Source organism: Columba livia, chromosome 14, assembly GCF_036013475.1.
Source record: "Columba livia isolate bColLiv1 breed racing homer chromosome 14, bColLiv1.pat.W.v2, whole genome shotgun sequence".
NCBI classification, from domain to species: Eukaryota; Metazoa; Chordata; class Aves; order Columbiformes; family Columbidae; genus Columba; species Columba livia.
In genome coordinates, this window is record NC_088615.1 from 16,932,503 (window position 1) to 16,958,727 (window position 26,225).

Genomic DNA, 26,225 nt, shown 5'->3' on the forward strand with positions numbered 1-26,225 from the left:
GGCTCATTTGACAATGGATCTTGCAAGAGCAATTCCAGATGCCTTGAAGCTAAGGCTCTTCTCAAGCACCGGTGTTGTTATAATCACCAGGGGAGCTTCTGACTTGCTAACTCTCACAATGTTATTATAAGTCTCTGATATTTGGGATTTGGTTTTAGCTGCTGAAGGCACTTTATTGGAGGGGGGTGTGAAGGAGAGCATCTCCTTTGTTTGTCTGCTTGTTGTTTTAAAGGAGATGATGGACATCATCTTGGCCAATGCACCTGGGACTGAACCAGGGAATCTGAGAACTGAAAGAAGAAGCAGTTGGGTCTTGAGCTAGAACAATCCAAAAACTTTACAAGTTTGGGCTCCTAAGAGATTCAGGGAATGGGCATTTAATCAAACTTGACTGAGTTATAGTGGCTAACAAGTTACAGCCAGATGCCGGGCTGCTTCAACTGATGATGTGTGCAAACTTAGAGGTGAAAGGAGCTTTACGTGCCTGAAATTTAGTGTTTTTTTTGTTGTTTTTTTTTTTTTTTTTTTTTTTTTTTCCGGTGATGGTGGCTGCTTAAAAAACCAACCAACCAACCCCCAAAAACTAACCGAACAAGAAAACCCAGCACCAAACAACACCACCACAACACAGAGGCAACATCTCTCCCTACAGACTTTAGCCCACTACAGTTGCAAAATGTTAGAGATTCAGCTGGAGCACTCATTGAGGCATGAGCTGAAATTTCATTCATCCAGTTGTTAAAGTGCTCAGCCTTGAGCAAGGAGAGCCAGGGTGAGGGCTGTTCATCTGGGACAGCACATTATATACCTACAGGCATGAATTTGCCAGGTCCCCCTTATACTTCACAGGCACTGAGGATCTGTGACACATACCAGTTGCAGAAAAATGACTTGGGAAGGAAAGAATGACATGCATCCCAAAGGCTCCAAACTCAGAAAGGAGCCCCCAAACAGTAACCATGGTGATACGTTTCGCAGAGGTTTTTCAGGGGTAGTTCTCTGTCAATCTGAAGGCGCCGTCCCTTTCCCACCATCTCTGTTCCCACAGATACCTTTTCCTGATCTGAGTGTTTGCAGCATGGCTCTGCTGATTTCCATTCCTGTGCTCTGCACAGGGTTTCCTCCCAGCCAGCTGCTTTTAGTATGGCACCTCCTCCCCTGATTTTTAAAATTAATTGGCTTTCCTTTAAACACCCTCTAAAGCCTTCAGGCAATCCATGAAGTTTTGGTTCTGCTTGTGATTTGCCCAGCATATCAGCCTACACTTCCAAACCAGGACCTCTGTGCCTTCTCCTCAGCAGCACTGACCCTCTTTTCCCCTTCTCTCAACAGGACAAGCTTGTAGTTTGGTTGCTGAAATAGTGAGACCTCTGCACACTGTCCTGGCTGCACAACTACCAGGGGTGTCTCATCTCTGTATTGAGGTCATACGCTCTTTGGGACATTTGGTGCTGGGAGGTTCCTGGCTCTTGTCAGGCTGCTAGAGTTCTCCTGTGAGATATCACAGTAGGGAGGGAAAGAACCTGCTCTGAGCAAGCCTCAGAGTACTGCTCCAGTATCTGCATTTTCTCAAAGAAATTAAAATCTGGGCATTGGAGTTGGAAGAAACATTTGTGGGATGGACCAGTTGCCTTGAATTCCAGGACAAGTAATACAAGGGACCCTGTACTGGCAATGAGTCTGTGCAACAGCTTTAACCCAAACCTCAGCTTTTACGTATTCATTGATTTCACGCCCTGGCAGCTGCCGCAGACTTCCCTGACACAAAGAGCAGCAGCACACGGGGAGTTGCCTCTCAACAGAGTGGCCACAAAGTCCACTCTGGGGACTGGTGTGTGGTTGCATGACGCTGCCTCTGTTGCACTACACCTCTTCCCGTTGCAGGGACATCTGTGGCAATTCAGCGATGCAGCCCCAGGCTGAATTTGAGGATGGAGGGGGGGTTGCACAAGTGACCCTGCTCTTTGAAGCGTACTTATCGATCTTTTCCCCTTCTGTTGACGCTGTGTGACCCAGAAGGCACTCCAGCTCTCGCTCTCATACCAGTGTCCATGTCAGCTCTGCCGACTGAGGACTGGTCGAGTCTTCTTTTTAAAATCAGCCTGTCTCAAGAAAGACAACAGCACTGCTGAGCAGAGAAGGGGCAAATCTGCTTTTCAGGTTAGAACAGCACTTTAATGTTGGGGAACAGGGGTAGGAGAAACAGGCAGAGGGAGTCAGGGGATGGTCGCTCCTGTCCTGAGCACCCTCAAGGACATTAGCTATCTCCCACACCTGCTTTTCCCACAGCCCCAGCAGGTCGAACACTGCATGGGGAGATGATGGTGTGAGGGGAGAAGGAAGGAGAACTTCATCACTGCAGGAGGGATGATGGCCGAGCTGAAAAGTCTGAACTTGCCTGTCCTTGCTCCTCTTATTTGATTGCTTTGCTTGTGGGTATTTTTCCCCTTTCCCATTTGCTGTTTCTATAGCTAATCCTGAGCTAGCCAGCTCATGCCCTAGAGTACATAGCAGGCAGCACAGGGCCACTTGTGTTTTTCAAGCGCTGCAAGGCACTGTGGCTTTCCCAGCTCTGTTGTGCTGCTCTGTAACTGAAGGGCAGGGAAGAGATCGGGGCGGTTTCCATCTGGCTGTGCAGGGGAGAGGATGCTCCTGTTCGGGTTTCACAGTATAAAAAGAATATAAAGCTACTGGAAAGTGTCCAGAAGAGGCCATGAGGTTGATGAAGGTTTTAGAGGGGAAGCCGTATGAGGAGCGGCTGAAGTCCCTGGGTTTGTTCAGCTGGAGCAGAGCAGACTGAGGGCAGAGCTCATGGGCTGCAGGTTCAGCAGGAGCAGGAGGGGCAGGGCTGAGCTCTCCTCTGTGACAGTGACAGAGCCCAGGGAATGGCAGAAGATGTGCCAGGGGAGGGTCAGTTGGACATGAGGAAAAGGTTCTTCCCCCAGAGGTGCCGGACACTGAACAGGCTCCCCAGGGAGGTGTCACGGCCCCAGCCTGACAGTGTTCAAGTAGAGACTGGACAACGTCCTCACGGTGTGACCTGTGGGGTGTCCTGTGCAGGGACAGGAGTTGGACTCCATGATCCTTGTGTGTCTCTTCCAGCTCAGGACATTCTATGATTCTATGGCTGCCACCTTCTGCTTTGCCAGAGAGAGGGCTTTGCCATGGCCATCCCCACTCTGCTTTGCATTGCAGTGATCTCTTCTACCTGCCTATAGCCCACTGTATGCTGGGGAAAATGAATGTGTTACCCAAGGCCAGGGCACTGAGACCCACTGCTCCACCCAGTGGGGCTGCCCGATGTTTGACGGCTGCTGGACAACCTTCTTGACTGTAAACTGAACAACTGGATGCTCTGAATCTCCTTGACTGTCATTAGCTGCTCTCTTAGGGCAAATGCGTCGCTGTGCAGCAATTGCTGGCCTTTCTGCTCTCTACAATATTGGTAATGTTCCTGCCACCGTCTCTCTGTGCAAACAGAGAGGAATGGAGTTAATAGGTAACCACAGCAGTGTATTCGGTGTGTCCTTTGCAAGGGACACGTTTGGGAATTTCCTTTTGCTAGGGTGTCAGGTGTGTTTACTATGTGCAGTGTTCTTCATTGACAATTTAGGAGCCGCGTATGTTGTAGTCTTCAAATTCTCTTGATCAGCTAATCCCTTGACTTCTTTATTACTGATCTGTTAGCTACCCTATTTTTAGAAGACTAATAAAACGCTACAACTGTAGTAATCCTAGAGCTATTTTTGTCCTGAACGACGCAGAAGTGGCTGAACTCTCACAGGGAACACTAAGTCCTCAATGAAACTCAGGTGTCTTGGAGGCAGCTCATGGCCGCTGCTCTCCTGCACACACGCTCTGAGGTGAACGGCTTTGTGAGGAGATGACCTGGGAAGACAGTCCTATTTCCACTTGGCAGTAGGGAAGAGGAGAAAAATGATTCAAGCTTGACCGAAGTGCTGATGGGAACATGACTCCTGTCATGAAAAGTTCCTCCTTGGCTGAGATGAAGTGCCTGTTTCTTTTCCTCTGACTACGCTGGAGGCCTCAGGGCCTAAGCTCACATTTAGATGAGATGTCTAAATTAGAGCAGATGAGGTCACCCTTCCAGGCCAGAATTTGCTAGGATCTTTGTGTAGGTCCTGGCCAAGGGCTGATCTCCCCATTTCCCATTGTAGTCTGGAGATTGGCACCGCAGAGGGTGATTTACTCATCACTCCAAACTGCCCTCTGGGGGACTCTTTTCTCTTAGCCAGAAAGGTATTTTGGGGGATGATCTTCTGGCCAGGCTGAAGGTCTCCTTGTGTATCCTATCCCCCAGAGCTTGCAGACAACATATTCCCCATGGCTTCTTCCTCCACTGGCACCACAGGAGATAATTAGTGCGTGGTTAAGTCATATGTGCTGAGGGTCAGAAAAGACAATGAGGCGGATTTTCCCCTGAAGTAAAGAAATATCAACAGAGTTGCACTGCAGTGAAATTATGGGATCTGTCAGTGACCCTGGCCCTTTCACTGAACAAACAGCCCCGGGGCAGTGCCTTCCTCCAGAAGAATGGCATGGTCTGGCAGCCAGGCACCCTTGTGAATGCTCATGGCTGGGCTTTCCCAGGGCTGGTGTCCCCAAGAATCGCTCCCCAGCAGGGCAGCAGGGGACTGGATGCACAACTCCCGTGCACAACTTCGTTCCTCATTTGCTGCTACTTGGTGTTTTTGTAAAAACATGCTTCTGCCCTCAAGTGAACAAAGTCCCTGCCCTCCGGGGCAGCAGGAGGAAGAATACAAACTTGAAAAAGCAATTTCCTAGGCAGTTTTGACATATTTCAGTAGCATTTGAAGATGGTAAATTGGAACAGAGAGACTGATCATCTTTGTCTTTGCCACACAGAGACCAAGCAAGGTCTAGTCTTTTTACATCCTTCAAGTTCAGTTCTTCTAATGCACAGGCATTTCTCCCAACTTAAAAGGCATATAACTAATGGTATCTCTCCCTAAGGTATCTCTCTGTTTCCTTCAGTGTTTCCTGGAATAGGGAAATACTTTTTACTGACTTATGTTCCACCTAAAAACTGATCCTTGTCTGTCCCCTTTGTCCCTCTCCCCCAGGTCTGTTATCTGACATTATACAGCACAGTGTGGAGACCAAGAGTAGCTACACCATTGTTGTGGGGTATGACAAACAAGAAAAAGCTCTCGATTTTTCAGTGGGATCTTGCAATCCAGGAGAATTTCAACGAACAGTGATGGAAAATAAAAATAAGTTACTTTGACAGTACAACAGTCTTGTGCATTGAAACAAAACAATCCTCTTTGGTTTCTCCTTGATGCTGATATGCTATAAATGACAACATTGCTTTTTATTCTGCTCACATTCCTCTCCAGTTCCAGGTAAAAGACCAAATGTCTCTCAACCTGTTATTGGAGATGAGCCTGTCAGGTGTGCCCCCTATCATTAGCCTTCTGTGTCACTAATAACTTACTAATTTGTATCTTTTGGACTTAAAACCCTTTATCAGTAAAAGATCACGTACACAGGTGGTATTCTAATGCTGTAGTGGATTTTTCCGGTTACAACACACAGTGAAACATGCTGTGTGTACGAGATTGCAATACAGCCAATTATCATTAGAATATCTGTCCTCCAGCAGCTGAAGGCAGGGTGTTTGTTGATGCTTCCAGCTCTGCATGCAGACAGCCACAGCATGCTGCTGTGCAAGGGTCGTGTTTCCTACAGGACTTTGACTCAGAGCCTCGCTCTTACAAGCTGCTTTCAACACACGTCGCCTGCCTTTTTGCTCTGCAGCAAGAGCTACAAGCCAGGCATAGGGCTGGTTTATTAAGCAAACGGTGCGTTCTGTCTATGGGGGTTGAGAGAGCTATAAGAATGTAAGATGTAAGAACATGTTGGCCCAAATAACTGGCTTTGCACAGTGGATTAGGGGACACCTAAGATTAGAGGCATTCAAAAGATCTTTGCGTACTGTCAACATTCATTTCAAAATTGCTCCACATGGGGCTCAAACTCATGCAATTGAACATTTGACCGCATCCTGTAAAACAGGGCAGTGCCTGTATCATGGGAGCTCTACCAAGTTGTCTCCAAGTGCTTTTAATTTACTAATATAGCTAGTGAGATGTTCACACTGTGTCCTTGCACCGTGGCTCCCAGTGAAACAACACATCAGTGTGTTAAAAATATGCCAGTGTGCTTCTGTGGACCTCCTATGGATGATGATTTGCACAGCCCAAAGAAAAGTCCTTCTCAGATGACTCATGTAACATTGCAAATATGTCCAAAGCTAATGATTATTTTCCACTTTAAAGGAATTTTATTTGTCTTCAGTGACATAGGCCACTGGGACCTCTTTCTAAAGCTGGCAGTGTTTCCAGGTGTCTAAATAAAGAGACTGTATAACACAGACCTGAGATAAAAGTGTGAGGTAGAAAGCAGAGAGGTATTATCATGAGAAGAGTACACAGGGTGTTTTTTGATAAGATGACTAAAACAGAGGGAAATGTAGGAAAACAGAGGGCCTAACGTGGGAGTCCCACTGTGGTCTCATGAGTGGTATTCAGTGTATTGAGGGCTCCTGTAGACCTCTGTTAAACTGGGGAGCAAGAAGTTTTGCCTGTTATTCAGAGACATGCCAGAGGCTGAGTCATTAGTCATCCCCAGTGAGAAAGGCGATGCTTGTCTTCCTCGTGGCACCACAGAGCTCTGCCCCAGAGCTGCTCCCTTTCCCATGGAACAAGCAACACAGGTTGTTAGGTGACACGGGCAGTCATCAGTGTATATTGGAGTGTGTGTACCTGAGGGAGACAAAGTGCTTGCCCTATTTGTTGGCCCAGATAAAAGTACAAGCTAGCTGTCTAGGTCAAACCACAGGGGTTTGGTTTACGGGCTGGAAAGGGATGAAGGGATGAATCCCCCCTGGCCCCGTGGGTGTTTGCATTCGAGTGTGTGGCACTGCTGAATGCAGCTGGTAGAGCCCTGGACTGCTCGGCCTCCTTGCTGAGGAAGGTGCAGAACACGCGTCTTGTCTCCACAGCAGGCAGATCCCGCTGCCCATCAGTAATGTGACTTCTCTCCAGTACAGAAGGTCTTCGTGCTGGGATGCTCAACCCCTCACAAGACTTTCTGTGTGAATGAGAGTAGGCGTCACACCAAACCATGGCGACACACTAAGAGCAGCGGGTTTAGAGAGAGATGTTAATTTAGAAAATCATGGTGGTTGTGATTCCTGGGAATGGTCTCACCCGAATCCTGACCAGGCTTGAGTGCCTGTTCAGCTTGTGAGGTCAGACAGCCCATCTTCTCAAGAAGGGGTGACATACTGGGCAGCATACTAGGGCCAGGACTGGTTATCAATTCCTGAGGATGGTTAGCAATCAAATAAGAAATGTCTGCTGTACTTTTCAACAGAAAGATTTCCAGACTGCAGTTCAACAAGGTGAAGCTGGAAGATGCTGGGGAGTACAGCTGTGAAGCGGAGAACGTTTTAGGGAAAGACACCGCAAAAGGCAGCCTGAATGTGAAAAGTGGTAAGTGAAGAAGCCAGCAAATGTCTTGAGCTGTCTGCCATTCAAAGCAGAAAGCGGGAGGTTCTGCACATGATCTGTCTTGTATTTTGTTTCATGCTTTCAGGATACAGAGTAAAACAATCCTGGGAGATAAGAAAAATGCAGCTTAGCATAAATGTTTATCTTTGTTATCTGTCATTGGCAATGTGGTTAATTTACATTTTAAATAAACTTAACAGTCTATGTATTTTTTTAAAAGAAGCAAGGAGGAAAGAAAGCAACTGGTGGGTTTGATGTTTTATTTTTTTAAAGAATTTCTGAGAAGCAAAACTCACCAGAAGACAAGTAATTAAACCATAGCTTTGCGATGAGTGAAGTTGGTTCTGGTTTTCATCCTAGAACGTGTGCTCCATCTCTTAGAGCTCAGCAGATGGAGTCTGAGGTTAGACGGTTTTATTATTATCTTGGTCATAATAATTATGTTGCTTAACATGATGGTTTGGATGCACCCTCCAGCTCAGAAAGTCCCTACAGTGGTTGCCAGAAGCCGAGAGGGTGCGATTAGGGGAGGGATGACTGTTTCCTAAGCTCTTCCTCCTGCCATTCACAATGGGCCACTGTGGGAGCCTGGGCTCTGTGCTCTGCCACCCTTTGGTGTGATCTGGTTTCTCTGTTGTTGTGCTTTTATTAGTATTACTCAAATATGAAGGAAGGTAGCTTTCTCCTGCTGTTTTCTGGCATTATTTTCTCTATTAACCTCTGCAGCAGTGTTTGCAGTCCTGAATCTTTTATTCTATGGAGCTGCAATATCACATAGCGCACCGAACCCCCGCCCCGTTACTCTGCCTGTAAAAACCCTGTGCTTGCAAAGTCAGGAGAAAGGCCACCCATGCTCAGCCCTCCATGCCTTCATGCTTCACGTCTATGGAGTTAGCCCTACTGCTCTACCCTATTGATTTCTGACCATGATAGGAAAGGTGTCCACAGTAAGCTAACTGAGGCAGTGCTGCTCCCTTTTTTTCTGACTCGTGCTATGGTTGTCCCATCACAATGTAAATTGTTCCTGCCTGTTTTGGCCGGGAGCTGCATGTGCAACCCCCCTGCAACATGCATGGGCAGCATTTACCTGCCCTGTCTGCCTCTTCGCTTGCCCTTCCCAGTCACTAGCAATCCGCTTTCACAAGAGGAAGGGTGTGATTGAACAGTGCCCACTGTAAGGCTCTGATCCTGGACACTTACGGCACCAGGAAAATGCATTACAACTTCCAACTGCCTCTTCCTGCATGCACAGGTAATGGCAGCGTTTGTCAGGCTTTAACTCTTCCACTGCAGGAAAGCATGCTGTGCGGCAAGCACAGGGGATTGCTCTCAGGTCACAGGGAGTACGAGGACACACCTGAGTTGTCCCAGTTGTTCCAATTGTCCCCAGAATGTGTTGAGACCTGAAAAGCAATCAAAGAAACCCAAAGATATGGCCTGTACCTTTTGCTAGTGGGAGCTGCAGGCTGCAACGTGCTGCAGATCCATTCGATTGCCTGCTCTGCCCTGCTGCGGCAGTGCCTTGATTAATCCATTTTCTAAGCTGCCTTCCAAATCTGCCTTTGGCTTGCCACTCAGCTGCATGCACATCTTGCTGCTGCTATTTGCAGGTCACCTGGCAGGACAGCAGTCGAATGCTAATTGTAGACCCTTGCAAAGGTAAACAAGATGATGTAGGCATTTGCAGCTCTGTCACCCCTTTGCAATCTTTTTCCACTTCCCCCTGGACCTACCCAGAGCTGAACAACCTTCTTCTGTGCCCAAGCACTTGCTGTCCTGGAGTCTCCTTGTCCTTACTGCTGGGCCTTCTTGTGATCTTCACAGCTTTCCTCACTTCTGCAAGCTCCCTTCTTCTGGGATATCTTTTAGAAGAATACTCCTCAATGCGTCTGCTTGTCCCTGAATGCACGTGTGCTTTCTTTTGTCACTGCTTGCGTTCTTCTCCAGGCTTCTTAGTATTAATCCTGCTGTGGCTAAGTCTCAACACAGTGCTCAGTGAAGTTTAGCAGTCTGTAATCATCAGAGTAGACATGTGAGCTGGACTTCACTTGGAGCCTTCCCCCTCTTTCCCAGAAGCTCACTCCAGCTATTGCTATGTTCTGCTGCTTTATATTCTGTGTCTTTACTGCTACCCTGTCCCTGGGCACCTGGTGCATCCGCCTGTCCTGGGCAGGCTGGCTGGGACCGATGCTCCGGGACCGTCTGCTGGAAGCACACTTTCTGACCTGACACTTCAGCAATATTGTTGGTGGTCCTGTAGTGTTGCTGTGATACAGACGGGCGAATCCAGGACTGGGAAAAGGTCATGAGCTAACATTACCTCTTGTGACACAGAGACGCGAGGTTTGGGGGCATCTCTGGGTGCCCCTGTAAAGAGGTGGCATTGCAAGAGGTGGCCTGAGCTGTTGAGGCTTGAGATGAGTATTGTGGAGGAGCAAGATGTCCTCAGCCCAACAAGCTATTCCCAGCTAGGGGTGCAGAGGCCAGAGACAGAGGCTTCTGATCCTACTTGAGTCCTGGCTTGGCAAGGAAGGACCTCACGCATGGCACCATCATGGATGTGAAGGTCTGAGATTGTGTCTCTGCTGGTAAAAAATTCTCAGCCTCATGAGGCAGTGTTGCCATTGTAATGTAATTTTTGCTCTATTCCACTACTACTTTTCAGTTTAGACCAGTTTCAAAAGAGCACCTTTTCAACCACGCGGATGTGCTGCAAATCACCAAAAACACCGCATTGAGGAGATATTTTCTTTAGAAAGACAGTGGCTGCAGTGCAGCGACCCCATGTCACTTTGAAAGTGCCCATCAGCCAAACCCGTCACCTCATCTCTCCTCTGCAATTCTGGTGTTTCCACAAAATACGCAGCTCAGAAATAAATGCTTTTGCTTGAAAAGTTGTGGGAGGGTGTAAATTTCTGAGGAAATGCTTCTGGGTTTAACCAAAACATATTGTGCTTTGGTGCTATTTGCAGATTTTTATTATTTTGAAGTAAATTAGATGCTTTCTTAGAAAAATACCTCATTTCCCAGTTCTCTTTGTTGAGTAGTCTAATACTGGTATTACATGGGCATGAGGGCACAGCTGAGATGTGATTGTTTCAGGCTCTTTTTTTCCTCAGAAAGTTTCTAAATGCCTCATTGACTGACCACCCTCCCCCATCTTTGCTGAACACTGCAGAAAAGACCCCAAATCTTACAAAAACTCCTTTCTGCTTTTACGTTTCCACGGTGTTGTCACTTCACGCAGACCGGAGGCTCCTGTGCTTTCTCCTTTGTGCATCTGGAGGGTGGTGAGGGGCTTTGATCCAGAAAGAGCTGTTGCTCCCAGTGGGCTCGAGTAGAGCTGGTGACTGTGGACATTGGACTTCCCCAGTATCCTGGTTTATGAGGAGGAAATCGCTACATGTGCTCGGCCCCTGTGTAGCCTTGGGCCATGGTCTTTGTCTGTTTCCCGTTCCTCCATCTCTTGTACGAGCATTACTTTGTGCTGCAGAGTTGCACATACTTGTGGGATGGAGGCTTTTCAGAGGATCCCACTTTTTCTCAAACTCCACATTTTTCTACACTGGTCTATGATCCCGTCTTTGCCCTCTCGTGGCCATCAGGGCTAAGAAAACCTCCCGCAGTTTCGCTCATCACCTGCGGCTGAATCCTGAGCCTTTTCTGCCTTTTTGCCACGACCAAGATCCTAACGCCACGATGCCCTTTACAGCGAGGGGACCAGCGTGCCGTCCCCTGCAGAGGCACTGGTTTGTCTGCCTCTGTTACCCAGTTACCCATCCCAGCGTACTCTAACCAGTACTAACGCATTGATAGCCACCCCAGCCTGTGCCACCCAGCAGCACCTGCTCCTGTTCTCCTCCCTGCAGTCGCTAAGCCCATTCTTCTCTGCTCAAAATAGATATTGTGTTCACTGCTTTCTTACCTTAATTTCCCCAGGAACAACGAAAGCACCACAAGTCTTACCAGCCTCAGAAACTAAAATAGTTGTTATGGAAGAACAGTGTAAGTACCTCTCCCCCTGCTCCCCCCATATAGCTTCTTTCCCTTTATTTGTTTTGTTTTTATGAGACATTTTGCATAAAAACCTTTATTGCCTCCTGGAATCTTCTTTAATTGCAACTTCTCTTTGATTTCTCCCAAAGCCACTGATCTTTCCCTAGATACTTCAAAAAATATGACTCATATTGCTGGTGTCTATCTTAGAGAGGGAGAGGTTGATACTATTGTAATGGTAACTTGAAGAACATGTTACTTACAATTGCAGCTGGATTTTAAGCATTCCCAGCTCTTCCAATACATGGTTTTATTGATAGGTGTAAAATATGCTTGTAATGACCTTTGATTTAGTTGTGGTGATGGTGGTGGTTTGGCTTTGGTTGTGGTTGGTTGGTTGGTGTGTTTGTTTTTGCTTTGGTTTTGAGGATGAGTGAGAAAACCAAAAGAGGCTATAGGAAACACAAGAAAAAATACATTCATAAGTCGTAAGAAAATTGCAGAAAATACATCTGTGCCCTGCTGTCACGTTTTTCCTTGAGTCTCCAGAAAGCAAGAACAGATCTCCAAAACTATTTAATGTGATTTAACTTGGTGGAAGTGCTTTTTAGCACTCCTTCCTATTCAGTTGGCACAAAGGCAGTAGAAAATGGGAACACAAAGATAAAAACCTAAGCATGTGTACACGTGCAGGTGTGGAAGCCAGGTACCCAGCCTCTGATTCAAGTCTTTCTGGTGAGGGGCATTACTTCTGTGTCGGGGAGCCCCTCTCCCCAGGGGACACTGCCACCGCACATCGTCCAAATGAGCAGGCGCCTGGAAAGCCAAGGACCAGGTGGCTATTTTGAGATCTGCGCTATTTTTCCATTCCAGCTGTTTATGCCCAGAATTGACAGCACAGCTGTCTGCGCGTCTCCGTTGGCGATTCCACTTTGCAGATTTTATGGGGATGTTTCCTCCTTTTTCTGGTGATTTTAAACGGAATCTGACTGCAGCCACAGCAGGGACTCACCACGTATCCTTTAAAAGCTTTTCTGATTAGAAAACTGCACTTAAAATTTGCTCTTGTGTTGTGCTTAGCCTTCCACTGCACCGGGGACATCATGCTGAGATGGAGCAGCATTAATACAATGACCATATCATTCTTCCCCAGGATCTTTCCTTTGTGTTAACCAGCATAGATCCATGCTGCATATTTGCATTGCATTAGATGTGTGCTATTTTCACTAAAAGCCAAATTTCAACAATAGGAAGGAGAGTGGCAAATTGCCATGTGGCTTGCACAGAAGTTTCTCCTTTTGAAAAACGTCTTCTGTGGGAACATGATCCCCGACTGCCTGGGTTTTTTTTAATTATGTGAAGAGATGGTAAAACCTCCAGAGTTAAAGTTGTCATTGACCTTTTCCTTTACATTCCTTTTTAATGAACTCTCTTACTTGCTATCTAAATAACAGATAGTCCCCCTGATTTGTATGGTTACTGATGATCTATCATAGAATTGCACATGTGTATAACTTATGGGGAGGTCATGGAGATGATGTGAGGTGTGTTAATCTGGAAAGCTGACATGTATCTCATGCTTGTAAAATTTTTGCATATCTTTCAAATATCTGTATTCAAGAGCTTGTCTGGCACATGTAGCTTGTCCCAGCTCTCATTGTTTCGCCGAAAGGTTGTAAATGATTCACTGGATTTTAAACATCGTGTTGAGAATGCACCATGCAAACTTGGTGGTACCTGAACTTCCCTGGGAAAGGAGAGACTGCTTCACACAGCTTGGTCACGGTGCTTGGTCACCTCTGTTTGGCCCATGGTGCGAGGTGCACATCTTAACGGGCATGCTGGGCAATGGTGTTGGACCTTACACCTCAAGGAACCCACTGTGTTCTCCCCATGGCCCAGACAGTTCCTATGGGCAAGGGGATAAACCCCCATCACTCCGTGCAGCCCCATGAGTTCCAGCACCTCTGACCTTGTTGGTCCTGGTCTAGACATTTTTAACTAGTGTTCTTCCCCGAAGGTCCCCATTCCTCTCTGGATGGTGGGGTCTATCCCTGCCTTGGGGAAATAAGCGGAATATTTCCCCCCTGGAGCACTGTTTAAGTCTTTCTTACCACCTGTGAGTGTAGCTACTGGCAAATTCTGCCACATCCCAAGTCACCTCTGACTTCTTTCTTCTCTTCTCCAGTGGCCACAGACCTCTGGGCGCTGCTGCGTCCTTGACACAGGGCAGGTTTATACACCGCCCAACATTCAGAATGCAGCCCAGGTCTCCAAGGTGTTCTGGCTCTGTTCTTGGTTAACTTTTTTCTCTAGAAGCATTTTTTTTGTCCCACTGCTTTCCATGTCAGCACCTTTCCATGCCTAGCAGGCACCTGACACAAGGCTGCAGAGTGCAAGGAGGCAGCTTGGTATCATAGACTCTTGTAAACACCTGCATTGTTATAATTATGTGCATGGGATCTCTTGCCCAGCTATTGTGCCCTTTGCCTACATGTTAGCTGGAGCAGGTCCTCTGGTTCCCTTTGACAGGGGCACTGTTTGGTATGGGCCTCACAGATCTCATGACAGTATGGAGAAACCCATGTTTCTGGTGTAGAGAAAATCCTGATACCAGTCGGATCTGGGACCAAAGACAGCACACTCAGGACATCTGGGATCTGGTGGTGCTGCATTTTGAGAGCTGTCTGGATTGAAATCTGCCTTTTCATCCTTGTCCAGCCCATGTGGATACAACCCTATATTCGGTGTGAGTACTGGGATCTGGGAGACAGAGAGCTGGGGTTCCTGATGCCCCCACTGCTTGGTATCTGCATGGCGTGGGGTACCACTCAGCCTCATTCAGTCGTGTGGACACCTTCACATGAGCTAGAGCCATTTAGCAGATGTAACAAGCTGGACTATGGAGTGTGATGAGTGCTAGCCTGGTCATAGGGACGTAGTGTCAATCTTAACACAGCTTTGGTCCGCATGGTCAAGCTAGACTCCACGGACCAGATTCAGTAAGGAAATCTGGTGTCTGGGAAAGTCTTTCCATGACGCTGCATATTTTGACATGGTACCCCAGTCTTACACTTTCCTTTGAGTATATGTTTTTGTTTGAGCATTGTCAGAGTGGAGCAGCCCTAGAGATGCTTTCTTCAGAAAGCACTGGGGCTCTGAAGAGGAGACATGCCTACTACTCATTTCAAGGAATCTTCCTCCTTAACCCAGTAAGCATGAAATAGTTGCAGGATCCTCATCCATAGTGAAAAAGTGCCAAATAAGACATGTTATCTTCTGTTTGTCACAGGCAGTTGAGTGGTCACAGTGGCTCAGCTCACAGGCAGGAACGTGCAGGGATGGGTAACTTGATCATGTGCCCTGATGCAGAGAAAAAGGTCCTTTATGCTCATTGCAACATCCAGAGTACTCAAAATGGTAATGTGATCCTGTGCAGCTCAAACCAGCTGAACAAGCTTTGGGATTCTGTGGCTAGAGAGCTGGTTGGTGAACAGAATAGGAATCAATCTCAAAGTTCAGAAAAGTTTCAGCGGAGGCAAAAATGGAAGAAGGTTCAGTGCAATCTGTAGGGCATCCTGAGGTGGAAGGTTTATGCAGGACAAAGATATTACGATTTTTAAAAGGTAAGAGAATGTTTGAAATCCTTGAAAAGGTTAGGTAATCCCATTTGCTTGTTTTCTGCTGTTGAGTTCTCCTCTAGTTCATTTCCTTGGCTTCAACAGACAGGTGAAGTCTTGAGGGTAAAAAAAGAATAGAGGCTAGGCAGACAAAGCATGGTTTGGATACCGTCAGGTCATGAGAGGATCTGCCAGCAGGATGCTCTTCAAACCGGTATGTGGATCATTGCAGCTGCTCACCTGGACTCTGGTCGTATCCTCAGTCTGGCTGGGCTGTCCAACCTCACCCTATAGGTGCTATGCAGCAGGTCGAGGTTTGGGATCAAGTGAGAAGAAGGAAGAGGGAGAAAGAGCAGAAGAGGCCGAGCTGAGTTGTGCTTGGAATGTAACGACTCAGGGATAATGTGAGGCACCTGAATGAAAGCTGGGCTCCCTGGACTGATTTTTGGGGCCTTCAAGTGCTGGGGATCACCAGCCATTCTTGAAGTCTCTTTAGAGGTCCCTGTGGGAAGGCAGGGTGGAACAGCTCTTCTTTCTTCAATTAACTCCTCACACACCAGTCTGGGTTCACAGATTTCATAGCTGTCTTCTTGGTGACATCACTGAACTGTTTGTAGACTCATTGATTTAGACTCCTTCAGGCTCTCCCTCTCCCATTTAATACCTTCCCCAATGATTAACATGGATGGGTGATGGAAATACTTTCTCTCTCCCAGGTGAGATAGGCCTGGTGGGCTGCCATAATTACAATGGCTCAGTGATGTCTGATCTGTTGTGGTTTGTAAATCACATCTGGTCACATCTAGTTGAATCAAAGCTTCAGCATATATATGCCACAGTAAGACATGCCATATAGTTAACGTTCAGCCAGTCACCCCAAACCTTGTCTCAAGTCCAGTCTGGCATGGCCTTTACTGCATGACTATGGCAGACCTGCATGTTAATTGGCTGGTCAATCTCTGGTCACTCCAGTCTGAAGACACTGGGCTCTCCTGGAGGCAGCGAACATGAGTGTGGTGCTGCTGGTTTGGAGCTGAAGTTGTCCAGCCAGCCTAGAGCACAGGTAGAACAGAGAAGTCAGTCAGCCACGGGCCATGCAGACAGACCAGTTTTCAATATTAGACTAAAAGTAAGTCCTGACGTGGCCTTTGCTCAGATAATTTAAAACCCACAGCTGGAGGTGTGGTTGATAATTGAGAGGAGCCGGCACGCATGCAGGCACGGTACCTTGAGGTGTACGTGTTGGCAATCTCGCCAACAGTCTCCAGAGAGAGATGAGGTCCTGGTTGGTGCTTATGTTACACACTGTGTATTTTTTAAGTAGCCATCACATTTAAAGCTCTAGATGCACGGTAAAGACAGGCCATTGTGACTCTAAAGGAAAGATGGGCAGTATGGAATAAAGCATAGGATGGAAGCTGATGTCCCCTGGAAGAACTGAGGTCATAAGCGCAGAGAGATCTGCTCTGTCTGACTCATCATGTTATCCTGCCATGTTTCTTCGCTTCTTGGGCTTCAACTGTCCCTCCTGCAAAGCATTCATGCTGGCACTGGCCCTGCAAAAGGCTTTTTAGGTTGTTGAACAAATCCCCTCATTGAAGTATCATGTTGCTGCTATTACAATTGATGGGAACTTGGGAAAATATTAATAAAATGCTGCAGTGCTATCATGGGCACTCTGGGACCCTTGTGGTAGAGAAAACATAGGAAGGGTTCCTTCATAAAGCTGGAGAGATCATGCTGGAGGAGCAACTAGCAGCTCTATAATAACACAGGACTTTGCCCCTGCAATAGCTGCCTGTTCTGTGGGTAAAGGCAGCCCCTTGGCACTCAGAGACCTTTAAACTTGCTCCTCAGTGAAACACTTGAACAGTGCAGATAGGAGATGTGGAGAGTGCTGCCCGTGTTGTTCTGATCAGCAATATCTGCTGCTCTGAGGTGAGTGTCCTGCAGTCTGGCATTTGCATTTTGGGATGAACTTCTAGTCTGCAGCTATTGATCCTTATGATCCCCTCAGGAGCTAGGAACATAATTCCAGCAAGATCTATTTCAGTAAAATGCAGAGGTAAATATTGGTTCGCTTCCAAATGAATAAACACACAGGAGCAGAATTTTTATGAGCTCCAGAGGCCCCAGTTCGTTGCCAGGAGAGCCCCAGTCCGCACAGGCCCTTCTGATTTTATGTGCAGATAGAGGCATGAGCATCCAGCCGCTGTTCAGGTTTATTAAGAGATGAGAGTGTCGTTCCAGATGTACAGAAATCTGCCACAGAGAGAATGGTTAAGATCAACAGTCCCTCAGTGTATTAATCAGTGTAAATCACAAATTTAGTGTGGCTCATGCCAGGATTACGGTGCTACATCTAAGGAATAACTTGGCCAGACACCTTCTCATTCATGTTCTTCTGACAAACAGTTGGATTAAGTCGGTTGAGAGGAACCTCAGCAATTCTGTGTTTTATCAGTAAGTACACGAGGCATATACAGAGCAGGCAATTTGTATACACTCTCCAACCAACTGAGTTCATCTGTCTAACTGAATGTCTAAATATTGAGAGAGTAAAGTGTCTGTACTCTATGAACACACCAGGCAACATTATTTATATTACAAAATAAAGGCAGCAAAACTATCGCTGTCTCCCTGCTCTCCTCGACAGTAGCTGTAGTTTGTGAAAAATTAACTATAATTTATAGTCCAAGCTGCATTAATTAACTCTTTGCAGGGGGAGCATTTTACCAGATTGCTGAGAACAAGCTGGTGAGCTGTCTGCAAATGTTAAATCATGTGCATGTGTAAGAAAACTTGCGTAATCATTGGCAGCCTTTCTACGTAGATGGATTATGTGAAAGTCCATATGGCAGTGCCAGTGCCTGTGCCTCTCCTCCCTGTTGCCCTGACGTTGTTAGTCCCAAGTAACCTAGGTGTGTGGTGGAAAATACACACTCAGAATGACTACAGTGCTCTGAATCTCTGATGTGTTTGTGCTGCACTGTCCTCACTGACTGGGACAGCAATAATAAAATGTGGCTTCAGATCATCTGCAATCACATCTGTTTTCCCTATCCTCACCGCTGTATTCCCTTCTGCTTTATTCTCTGCCCAGGGACTGAGATCAGCTGGAGATCTTGCTGCTCCAGGCCTCCTTGCAGGAGCTTTGTGACTTGCTTGCCTCTGTGTTTGCAGAGGCTTCTGTCTTAGGGGCTTATTCCCACTGGTCTAATTTCACCATTGCTTTTCTGTATCTTGCCCCATGCATGCTCCCTCTTTCTTGCTCTTAATTCATTGAAGTACTTGGGGAGGCAGTTGTTACATGACTGATGTTGCTGCACAAACCCCCTCATCAACTCCCACTGGCTTCACACAAGTCCCTTTCCACCCAGGTTGCAGCTCGCTCTCAACACTGCTCCCTCACTTATTCAGATATCTATTTATCTCAGTAATTTTACAACTTTCCAAGCCATTTGGAATAGATAGAGTTGTGTTGGAGGATGAATGAAGGACTTATACTACCACAGCAGCCAATAGGAAGCAAAATCTGCCTGGTACCATGCAGCAGTTAGCGTAATCTAGCTGTGGGAAATCATTTCTGGATCACCACGCACACCTGAGTGTCATTTGGAGTGGAGGTGAATGAACGTGCATGACTGCAAATAAGCTGTACATGAGGCTCACTTACCAACATCGGTCATCAAACTGCAGACGACACAGGACCAGGTAGATATTTGTAATGGTGTTTCCAGTGGCCCAGGCTGGTGGGATAATACAGCTACACATGAAGTAACTGAGGGGAAGGGGGTCACATTTCAACATAGGCGCAATTAACATTTTCTAAGTGAGACGTTTCACTTCCCTCTGTCTGAATTGGCAGAATTGGTCTGAATTGGTCTCTCTATCCTTGCTCCCAAACTAGTTGCAGCTACTGCCCACATGAACACAAATTCCCAGCTGCAGCAGCATCTCAGAGCAATCAGGCACCCTGGGAGGCTCTGGACGCAGTGTTACCATTCAGGAGTGAGATTTCAGGGTTGTAATACATAAGTGTCAGTATTCAGTACATCAAAACTCAAAATGAACATCGGGAATTACTATGAATGCAACAGAGAACAAACCAGGGTGACATAAATAATGTGTACAGGATGGTCTCCAAAGGGAAAACAGAAACAGAGATGGCACAAAGAAGAACTGCAGCCAGGTCAACTTCTGTATAAGAAGCTACAAAGGAGATCATTGCTTTCCAACTAGGGAAGGAGATAGTGACTGTGCCTGTAAAGCTATGGGTGGCACAGAGGAAATGAGTGGGATGATCACTATTTTTCCTAATACAAGAGTTAGGAAGGGTCAGGCTTAAAGGAAGTAAATGGAGATGTGTCTTTGCTCACTGTGTACATAACACTAGAGCTCTTGTCACAAATATTGTGGATGCTACAAGATTAGATTTGTTCGAAGAGCAACTAGACACATTTGTGGAAGAGAAATCCACTAAAACCTATTAAATGTAAAGACACTGTAGTTTTACAGAATCACAGAATGGTTGGGGTTGAAAGGGACCTCTGGAGATCATCTAGTCCAACCCACCTGCTAAAGCAATCTAGATTGCACAGGAATGTGTCCAGGTGGGTCTTGAATATCTCCAGAGAAGGAGACTCCACACCCGCTCTGGGCAGCCTGGGCCAAGCTCTGGCATCTCGAAATAAAGAAGTTTCTTCTCATATTCAGATGGTACCTCCTGTGTTTCAGTCTGTGCCCGTTGCCCCTCACCCTGTCCTTGGGCACCACTAACAGAGTCTGGTCCATCCTCTGACACCCACCCTGGAGATATTTATAAGCACTGATCAGATCCCTCTCAGCTTCTCTTCTCCAGCTGAACAGCCCCAGCTCTCTCAGTCTCTCCTCATAAGAAAGGTGCTCTAGGTTTGTCTCTGAGCTTCTCATCCTAGGCAGCCAGAAGAAGATTATAATTGCATGTTCATACTGATCTTCTTCCTTAAGCATTGCCTATTTCCCACTGTCAGAGACAAGATAGGGCTTTGGTTTGACCAGTCCTGCTCAGCTTTTACTCTTATAATGGCCTGTATTTCATGACACTCCCTTCTCAACAGGGAACTGGGCTGACTGCCTCTTTTTGTAGAATTTCGTACATCTCTGCTGCTAACAAATGGACCATAGGGATATGATTCTGTGATTCTGTTTTAAAACAGTTTGTGCTTCTTTGGGAGAAAAGGCGCGATACTTGCAGAAAACAAGATTAAAAGATAATGACATTAATAAGATGCTTCTAGGAGAATTGGTCAACCACATATTTTTCTGACAGGCACAGCTCTGTTAACAGCTCTCTTTCTAGAAGGGCAGGACATGTGTGCCCCAAGACTCATTCATGTCAGTCTCTTTTTCATTTGTTTAAAAGGAACAGAATTGTTTATATGAGATCACAACCCCATGCAATCTCTCGCTGGTCAGCACTGTGATTTGCTCTGGTATCACAACGTCACACAGCACTGCATCTTCCCATCCACCTTTTCTGCTGGAAAGGGTGCTTTTCATCTGAGGTGTTGGCTGTGGGCTGTTTTCATTTGTCCCTCTCTGTTCCTCTCTGCTCCTCTCCTGCTGAGGGAAGGCTCCCTCCAGAATCCTTTCCTGTAAGACTTATGATGTGAGACTTTGCCAGATGGATTGTTTTGCTTGCCAGCAACTGGTACATTTGATGGTTGCAGGGGTGACAGACTCCTGCAGGCTGTACTTGTTCTTCATCCACATGCCTTTGAATTTGCACCAGTGCTTTGGTTCATTAAGTTTCAGTGTTCCCTGCTCTGATGGCATGCATGTCCCAAGAGGGCTACGGAGCAAAGCAGGTGGCTCCTACCAGCGCAACCTGCAGCCTCTCATGGAATGCACGGCGCAGCCCCGGCACAGCTTGGCTCTGACTGCGTTTTGGGACACAGCCACATTCTGCCGGTCTAGCCTTTATTTTCGTGCTCATTTTTAAAATGGCATTTGGTGTTAAGGCTTGATTTAAGTGGCTGGATCAAGCAATAGCTAAAGGAGAGGCCTTGCAAAGACAGGCCAGGTACTATGACACATCTTTAGAGCTCCTCTGTCTTGAACCTGCAGCTCTCCGCTGACCTTAGAAGAAATGTGCTACTTTCTCACAAAGGTATAAATTATACAGACTTGTTACAAAGCCATTGCGATGGCTTTGGCTTCTAGTTCCCATTAATCTTAACTGGAAGGGAGCACTGAATTTCCCTACAGAAGTTTGGGAGTTTTTATATTTGAGGACTTTTTGCAAAGACTTCTTTGATGGCTCGGTCAAGTCATCATTTGCTTTTAAACCCAGCATATACTCCAGTATGTGTACACCACTCTGCACATTTGGCTCCCAGCTGACTGGCGTTACATGCCCTAGGAGGGGAGCATCTATTTGCTGTCCCAGGACCATGTGCATTTTCAGTCTTTGCTGAAGTATTTGCCATATCTGTTTTGCAGAGCACTTTGGGACAAGTTGCTCTGCCCTGGATATCTGTGAAAAGACAACCCAGAGGCAATGGTTAATCAAGGCAAAGTATAGAAATAGCTCTGCTTGGTGCACAACCCCAGCTCTGTCAGACAGTGGAAGGTGCTGAATTCCCTATGGGAACAGGAGGCAATAGGGTTGGACAAAGCATTGGTTCAAGCAAAATTAGCAGTAATCTTGGCTCTGCCTCGAGCTGCGTGCAGGTAATAGGGTGGGCTACTCCTGCTGTGCTCAGCCTGATGAGCAAACTCCTCATCCAGGGAGGTATGGACCCCATGCAGTTAGAGGTAGTCCTAAACACAAGAGATCCAGAACAAACTTGCTTGTGTGCCAAGGATCACCCAAATGTAAGAGGCTTCACAGAACGCCAGGAGCCCTCCTTTACCTGTGACAGCCTGGGCGTGCCCTGCAGGTGCTGGACCAGAGCTGGAGCTTGAGAACGGGACCTGGTCTCTGGCAGCTGGAGGCAGCGGGACAGGCACCCACAGCAGCCTCCGAGCCTGCTGTGGAGCTGGGACCGGCACGGGGGCTGCCCGAGGTGTGGGGAGCAGCCCCAGCTCCCTCCAGGGCAGGCTCTGGCTTGTCTCGCTGCCTCTCCCGTGGCTCTGACGAGCTCCTGCCTCGGGCTTTGGCTCCAGCCTTCTTCCTTGACTTCTGTGTCAACGAGGTGCTCAGTCTTTAGCAGCTGGTCTGAAATCATTAGCCTCTCCGGGAGGTTTGTTCATGCTTTGGAAAACAGAATGGATGAGGGTATCTCCTCAGAAACCTGGACTACAACATAAAAAGCACTGGAAAATAGGTAGCAGCCACACTGCTGGAGATGCAACCGTGTTAGAGTTTAAGCAAAGTGGGCAGTCCAGGAAGGGGGACTATCTTTAAGGAGATTAAGTATTCAGTTGGAAAAAGCAGATGCTTTTGAGTGCCCAGCTCTTCTGTTGGCTATGTAAAAATCAATCTGCAATCCCAAAAGCTGCTTTTGTAACCTGTATCAGTTGCTCTAACAAAAGGTTTTCCCTTCCTAGAAGCCTTTGTTTTGCTTATGGAGACTCTCTGTTTTGGGCTGTAGGTTTGTCTGAGTCATTCAGAGACAGGAATTGCACTGAAATTCTACAGAATACTGTCAGTTTTGTTTGCACCTTGCATGGCAGGAAAGCTTTTCTCCAGAAAGACTTTGGAAAAGCATCTGTATCCCAGGAAACTTGAGTCATGCTGGCTGCCTCTCTCAGCACAGACCTGGGCTGTCTGACTTCTACTGCTGAACTTCTGCTTGGTCTCTTGAGGCAGCCCCAATGGGGCACGACAGAGAAATGCTCAGCAGTAGTGGGGGGAGAGATGGAGCTGTTCTTGCTTGTGCTGGACCTGTTCCGGGGGCAATGAGGGCACTTGCTTCTGCCTCCGAAAACTCATTTACAAGCAATGAAATGTTCCCTGCAGTATCTCTGGATCTTGGTCCAGTATCACGGTGCAAGTCAGGCCTCAGCAGCATGCCACCGTGACTCTGAGCCTCGCAGCACGTGTTCTTCCGACCCTCCTGCCTGCCCGCTGCTGCAGGGTTGCATGCTTGTGTAACGGGATGGCAAGGAGAGGTAAGAAAGGGGCACTTTTCCCTACAGCTTGCCAAAAAGATTATCTTGTCCTGACACGCTGCCTGCTTAGAGGAAGGTGTGTCCTCAACTCCTCACTCATTTGGCCACTTTTCCTGGGAAAGGAAAGGTCAAGTCACAGCCCCAGGACCTGGAAAGGTGAAGGTGTATCTAAAGGCACAGGCTGAGGTTTGTAGTGCTGGGGCTTTTACTTTGGCAACAAACTAGTTGAAAAATGTCTAAGAAAAGAGAATTCCCCAACAAAGGATGTAACAGTATATATGTTTTGTTTTGTTTTTTTTCCCTGCAGTAACCACAACTCTCTCCTCCTGGTCCGGGCATGCAAGAAAATGCAATGAAACAGCCAAGTCCTATTGCGTCAATGGTGGGGTATGCTACTACATCGAGGGGATTAATCAGCTGTCTTGCAAGTAAGTGAGTGTAGTTCTTGTGTCATTATGGAAATTACTTGGCTGGGGAAGAGAAGACCTCTGTGCAACTGTAGGAGGAGGGGCAGCTCTCAAATTCTCCTGGCGATTGCAGTTTGAGCTGTGCAGGTTCAGAAAGGGAGACTAGAGAGGAAGGGGTGGGGGAGGAGGGTTCATATTTTCCTTTTTGTGTGAGTGCCACTGTCACTTTTCCTCTTCCTCTAAGAATATGTTTGTCCTGGCTGTTTCTTTCCCTTTCCTCCCTTTCTCCTCTGCAGCTTCAGGGAAGGCTGGCTCCCTTTTCCTCTCCCTGAGCTCGGTCAAAGCTCCACATCCCCCATTGACACATCCTGCTCTCGGAGCAGGGGGATTTCCCCAGTGCACAGCCACCTCCTTGCTCCGTGACAGGAGAGGGTTCCTTGCCTCTTGTCTGCACCTCATGAGCCCAGGAGCGAGTTTAGCACACCGCTGTTCACCACTCTGTGCCACTTTGTGGCAGGCTGTGGGTTGTTTATTTATTGCTCCCCTTCAAATATTAAAACCTGCAAAAAAAACCCTCAGGGAGATATATTAAGTTATCTTTAAAATGAAATTTCTTGGAGAGGTTAAAGTTGAGCTGCATAGTGTAACGGATGTGGAATGGGATGTGAGGCCTTTTCACCTCTGGTTCAAATCTATCCCAGCTGATAAGCCCGATAGCATCTCACAGCTCACCCTCCAAGCCTAATGGGGACTGTGAGTAACAAGTGCGGTCTGATTGCTGGTGGTGGAGATGTAGGTACTCAAAGCACACCTGTACCTGCCCCGGGGCTCCATGGAGTCAGCGTGAGGTGCTACCCTGAGTGTGCATTCACTGAGCAGGTGCCGTCAACTTCAGAGCTCACCTGGGGATCCAGGCATCCCTGTGCCTAGCTTGGAGAAGCCCAGAGCTGACTGTTTGCTCACTGCGTGGCCCGGAGACATATCCGTGGAGAGACACAGCCAAAGATGTTTACAACTGTGGATCTCAGCCTCGTCCCACTGCCACTGTGTGGTGGTATGCTCACCGGATACCTCAGCTCCTCAGACCTTGGAGGATGCATCTGGACAGAACCATCACCCTTCCCGGAAGGGTTGTGAGCTGGATTATGCATAGCACAACTCCTATCTTCTCTCAATACTTTTTTGATGAGTCCCAAGATACCAATTGCTAAACCCAGATGGGAACTGAACGAATGTGTGTAGAAGAGCAGTAAAGTGTTAACCAAAAGGAGGTGCTTTGGAGGTCTGAACTGTCACTGTTCATGTGTCAGAAAAGACAGTTCTGCGTTAACAGGAACTCAGGGGACCCTAATGGCTTCCAAACAGTATAGTCATTTCTGATCTTACTGCTTTAGGAGCTGTCTGGATGTTCATTCTCCTTGGGTGTTTTTATCATTAAGTCATAGACTGAAGATTAGAAATCCTGGCTTTTCAAGTGGTGTAATTTTAGAGTTTCTGAACTCCAGAAGGCATCAGTTAGTTATTTGGGGATGCAGAAGCATTCGAACTGAACATATGAACATGTTTTTTCCCATAAAATGGCTTTCCAATAACATGGATGATTCCTGAGGAAGGCTTATGATGGATAAATGGACTTCACATTTGCTTGACTACAAACTAGCAAAATACTGAAATGTTTCACAGGTCCCTTGTTGCGCCAAGGTAGGAGATCTGATGCTGTGTTCTGTGTAAGACACAGTGATACAGATTTGGAGGAGAAACTAGAGGATGCAAAGGTGCAGGCTTTGACCTGTGTTTCTGAACTCTAACATGGGAGCCAATCACACCATCCCTCTGAGACATGAACATGGAGGAGATCGGTAGGTCCTTCTACGCACAAATGCCTTGGAGCCAGAGGTCAAACAAAAGCTGCGCGAGCATCTTGAGCCAGGAGCAACACATGTGTCCATGTGCTCTTCCCACTTTGCTGTTCTGACGGGAGTCATCAGGGCCTTGGAGATCTTCTGGCACCCATGTGATGTTACCAGCCTTACCAATACCAGATATCAGAAAACAGAATTTTAGAGTGCTCCTGTTCACTACCTGCCACCATCCTCTAATTAGGTTCCTGGAGTGGATTTCATTCTTCAGCTATCCCCAAGCATAGGAGATCCTTCCTTCCTTCCTGTAGATGTTACCCCTCACATTCCAGAGCAAAAAGAACAGCTGAGTTCTCAAATGATTTATTCTTCTGAAGTGGCTCATGCTTGATTTGTTAAAGATATCACTTAAATTGGCAGCTGGCCTTTTAGTATTATTTCTTAATGGGCTTCCCTGAAATGTGTTCCTCCTGGTCTTTTGAGTTCTGAGGAACAAACTGTTTGCCTGTATACCCACCTCCTCCTTCTCTTTTTCAATACACTTCAGCCAGACCTTAGACAATGCGTTTTCTTCACTGGAGAAGATCCCAGAATGGACTTGGAGCGGTTCCAGAACTCGTGTCTTTTTTGGATTGTGTGCTTGTATAATTTTTTTCTTAATTTGAAGTAAATTCTACACATGCCAGT

General features: G+C 47.0%; 1 protein-coding gene across 6 annotated transcripts in view; it reads left to right on the forward strand.

Moving 5' to 3' along the window:
* The window catches only part of NRG2 (neuregulin 2), a 162,263-nt gene that overhangs the window by 104,844 nt on the left and 31,194 nt on the right, over positions 1-26,225 (forward strand). For 4 of the 6 annotated variants that reach the window (XM_065030180.1, XM_065030177.1, XM_065030178.1 and 1 more), the window contains exons 3-5: positions 7,423-7,541; positions 11,499-11,564; positions 23,580-23,700. In XM_065030180.1, the coding sequence (XP_064886252.1) occupies positions 7,423-7,541; positions 11,499-11,564; positions 23,580-23,700 (306 nt within the window). The remainder of the gene's footprint in view (positions 1-7,422; positions 7,542-11,498; positions 11,565-23,579; positions 23,701-26,225) is intronic. The other 2 variants (XM_065030181.1, XM_065030179.1) reach the window with 1 other exon arrangement.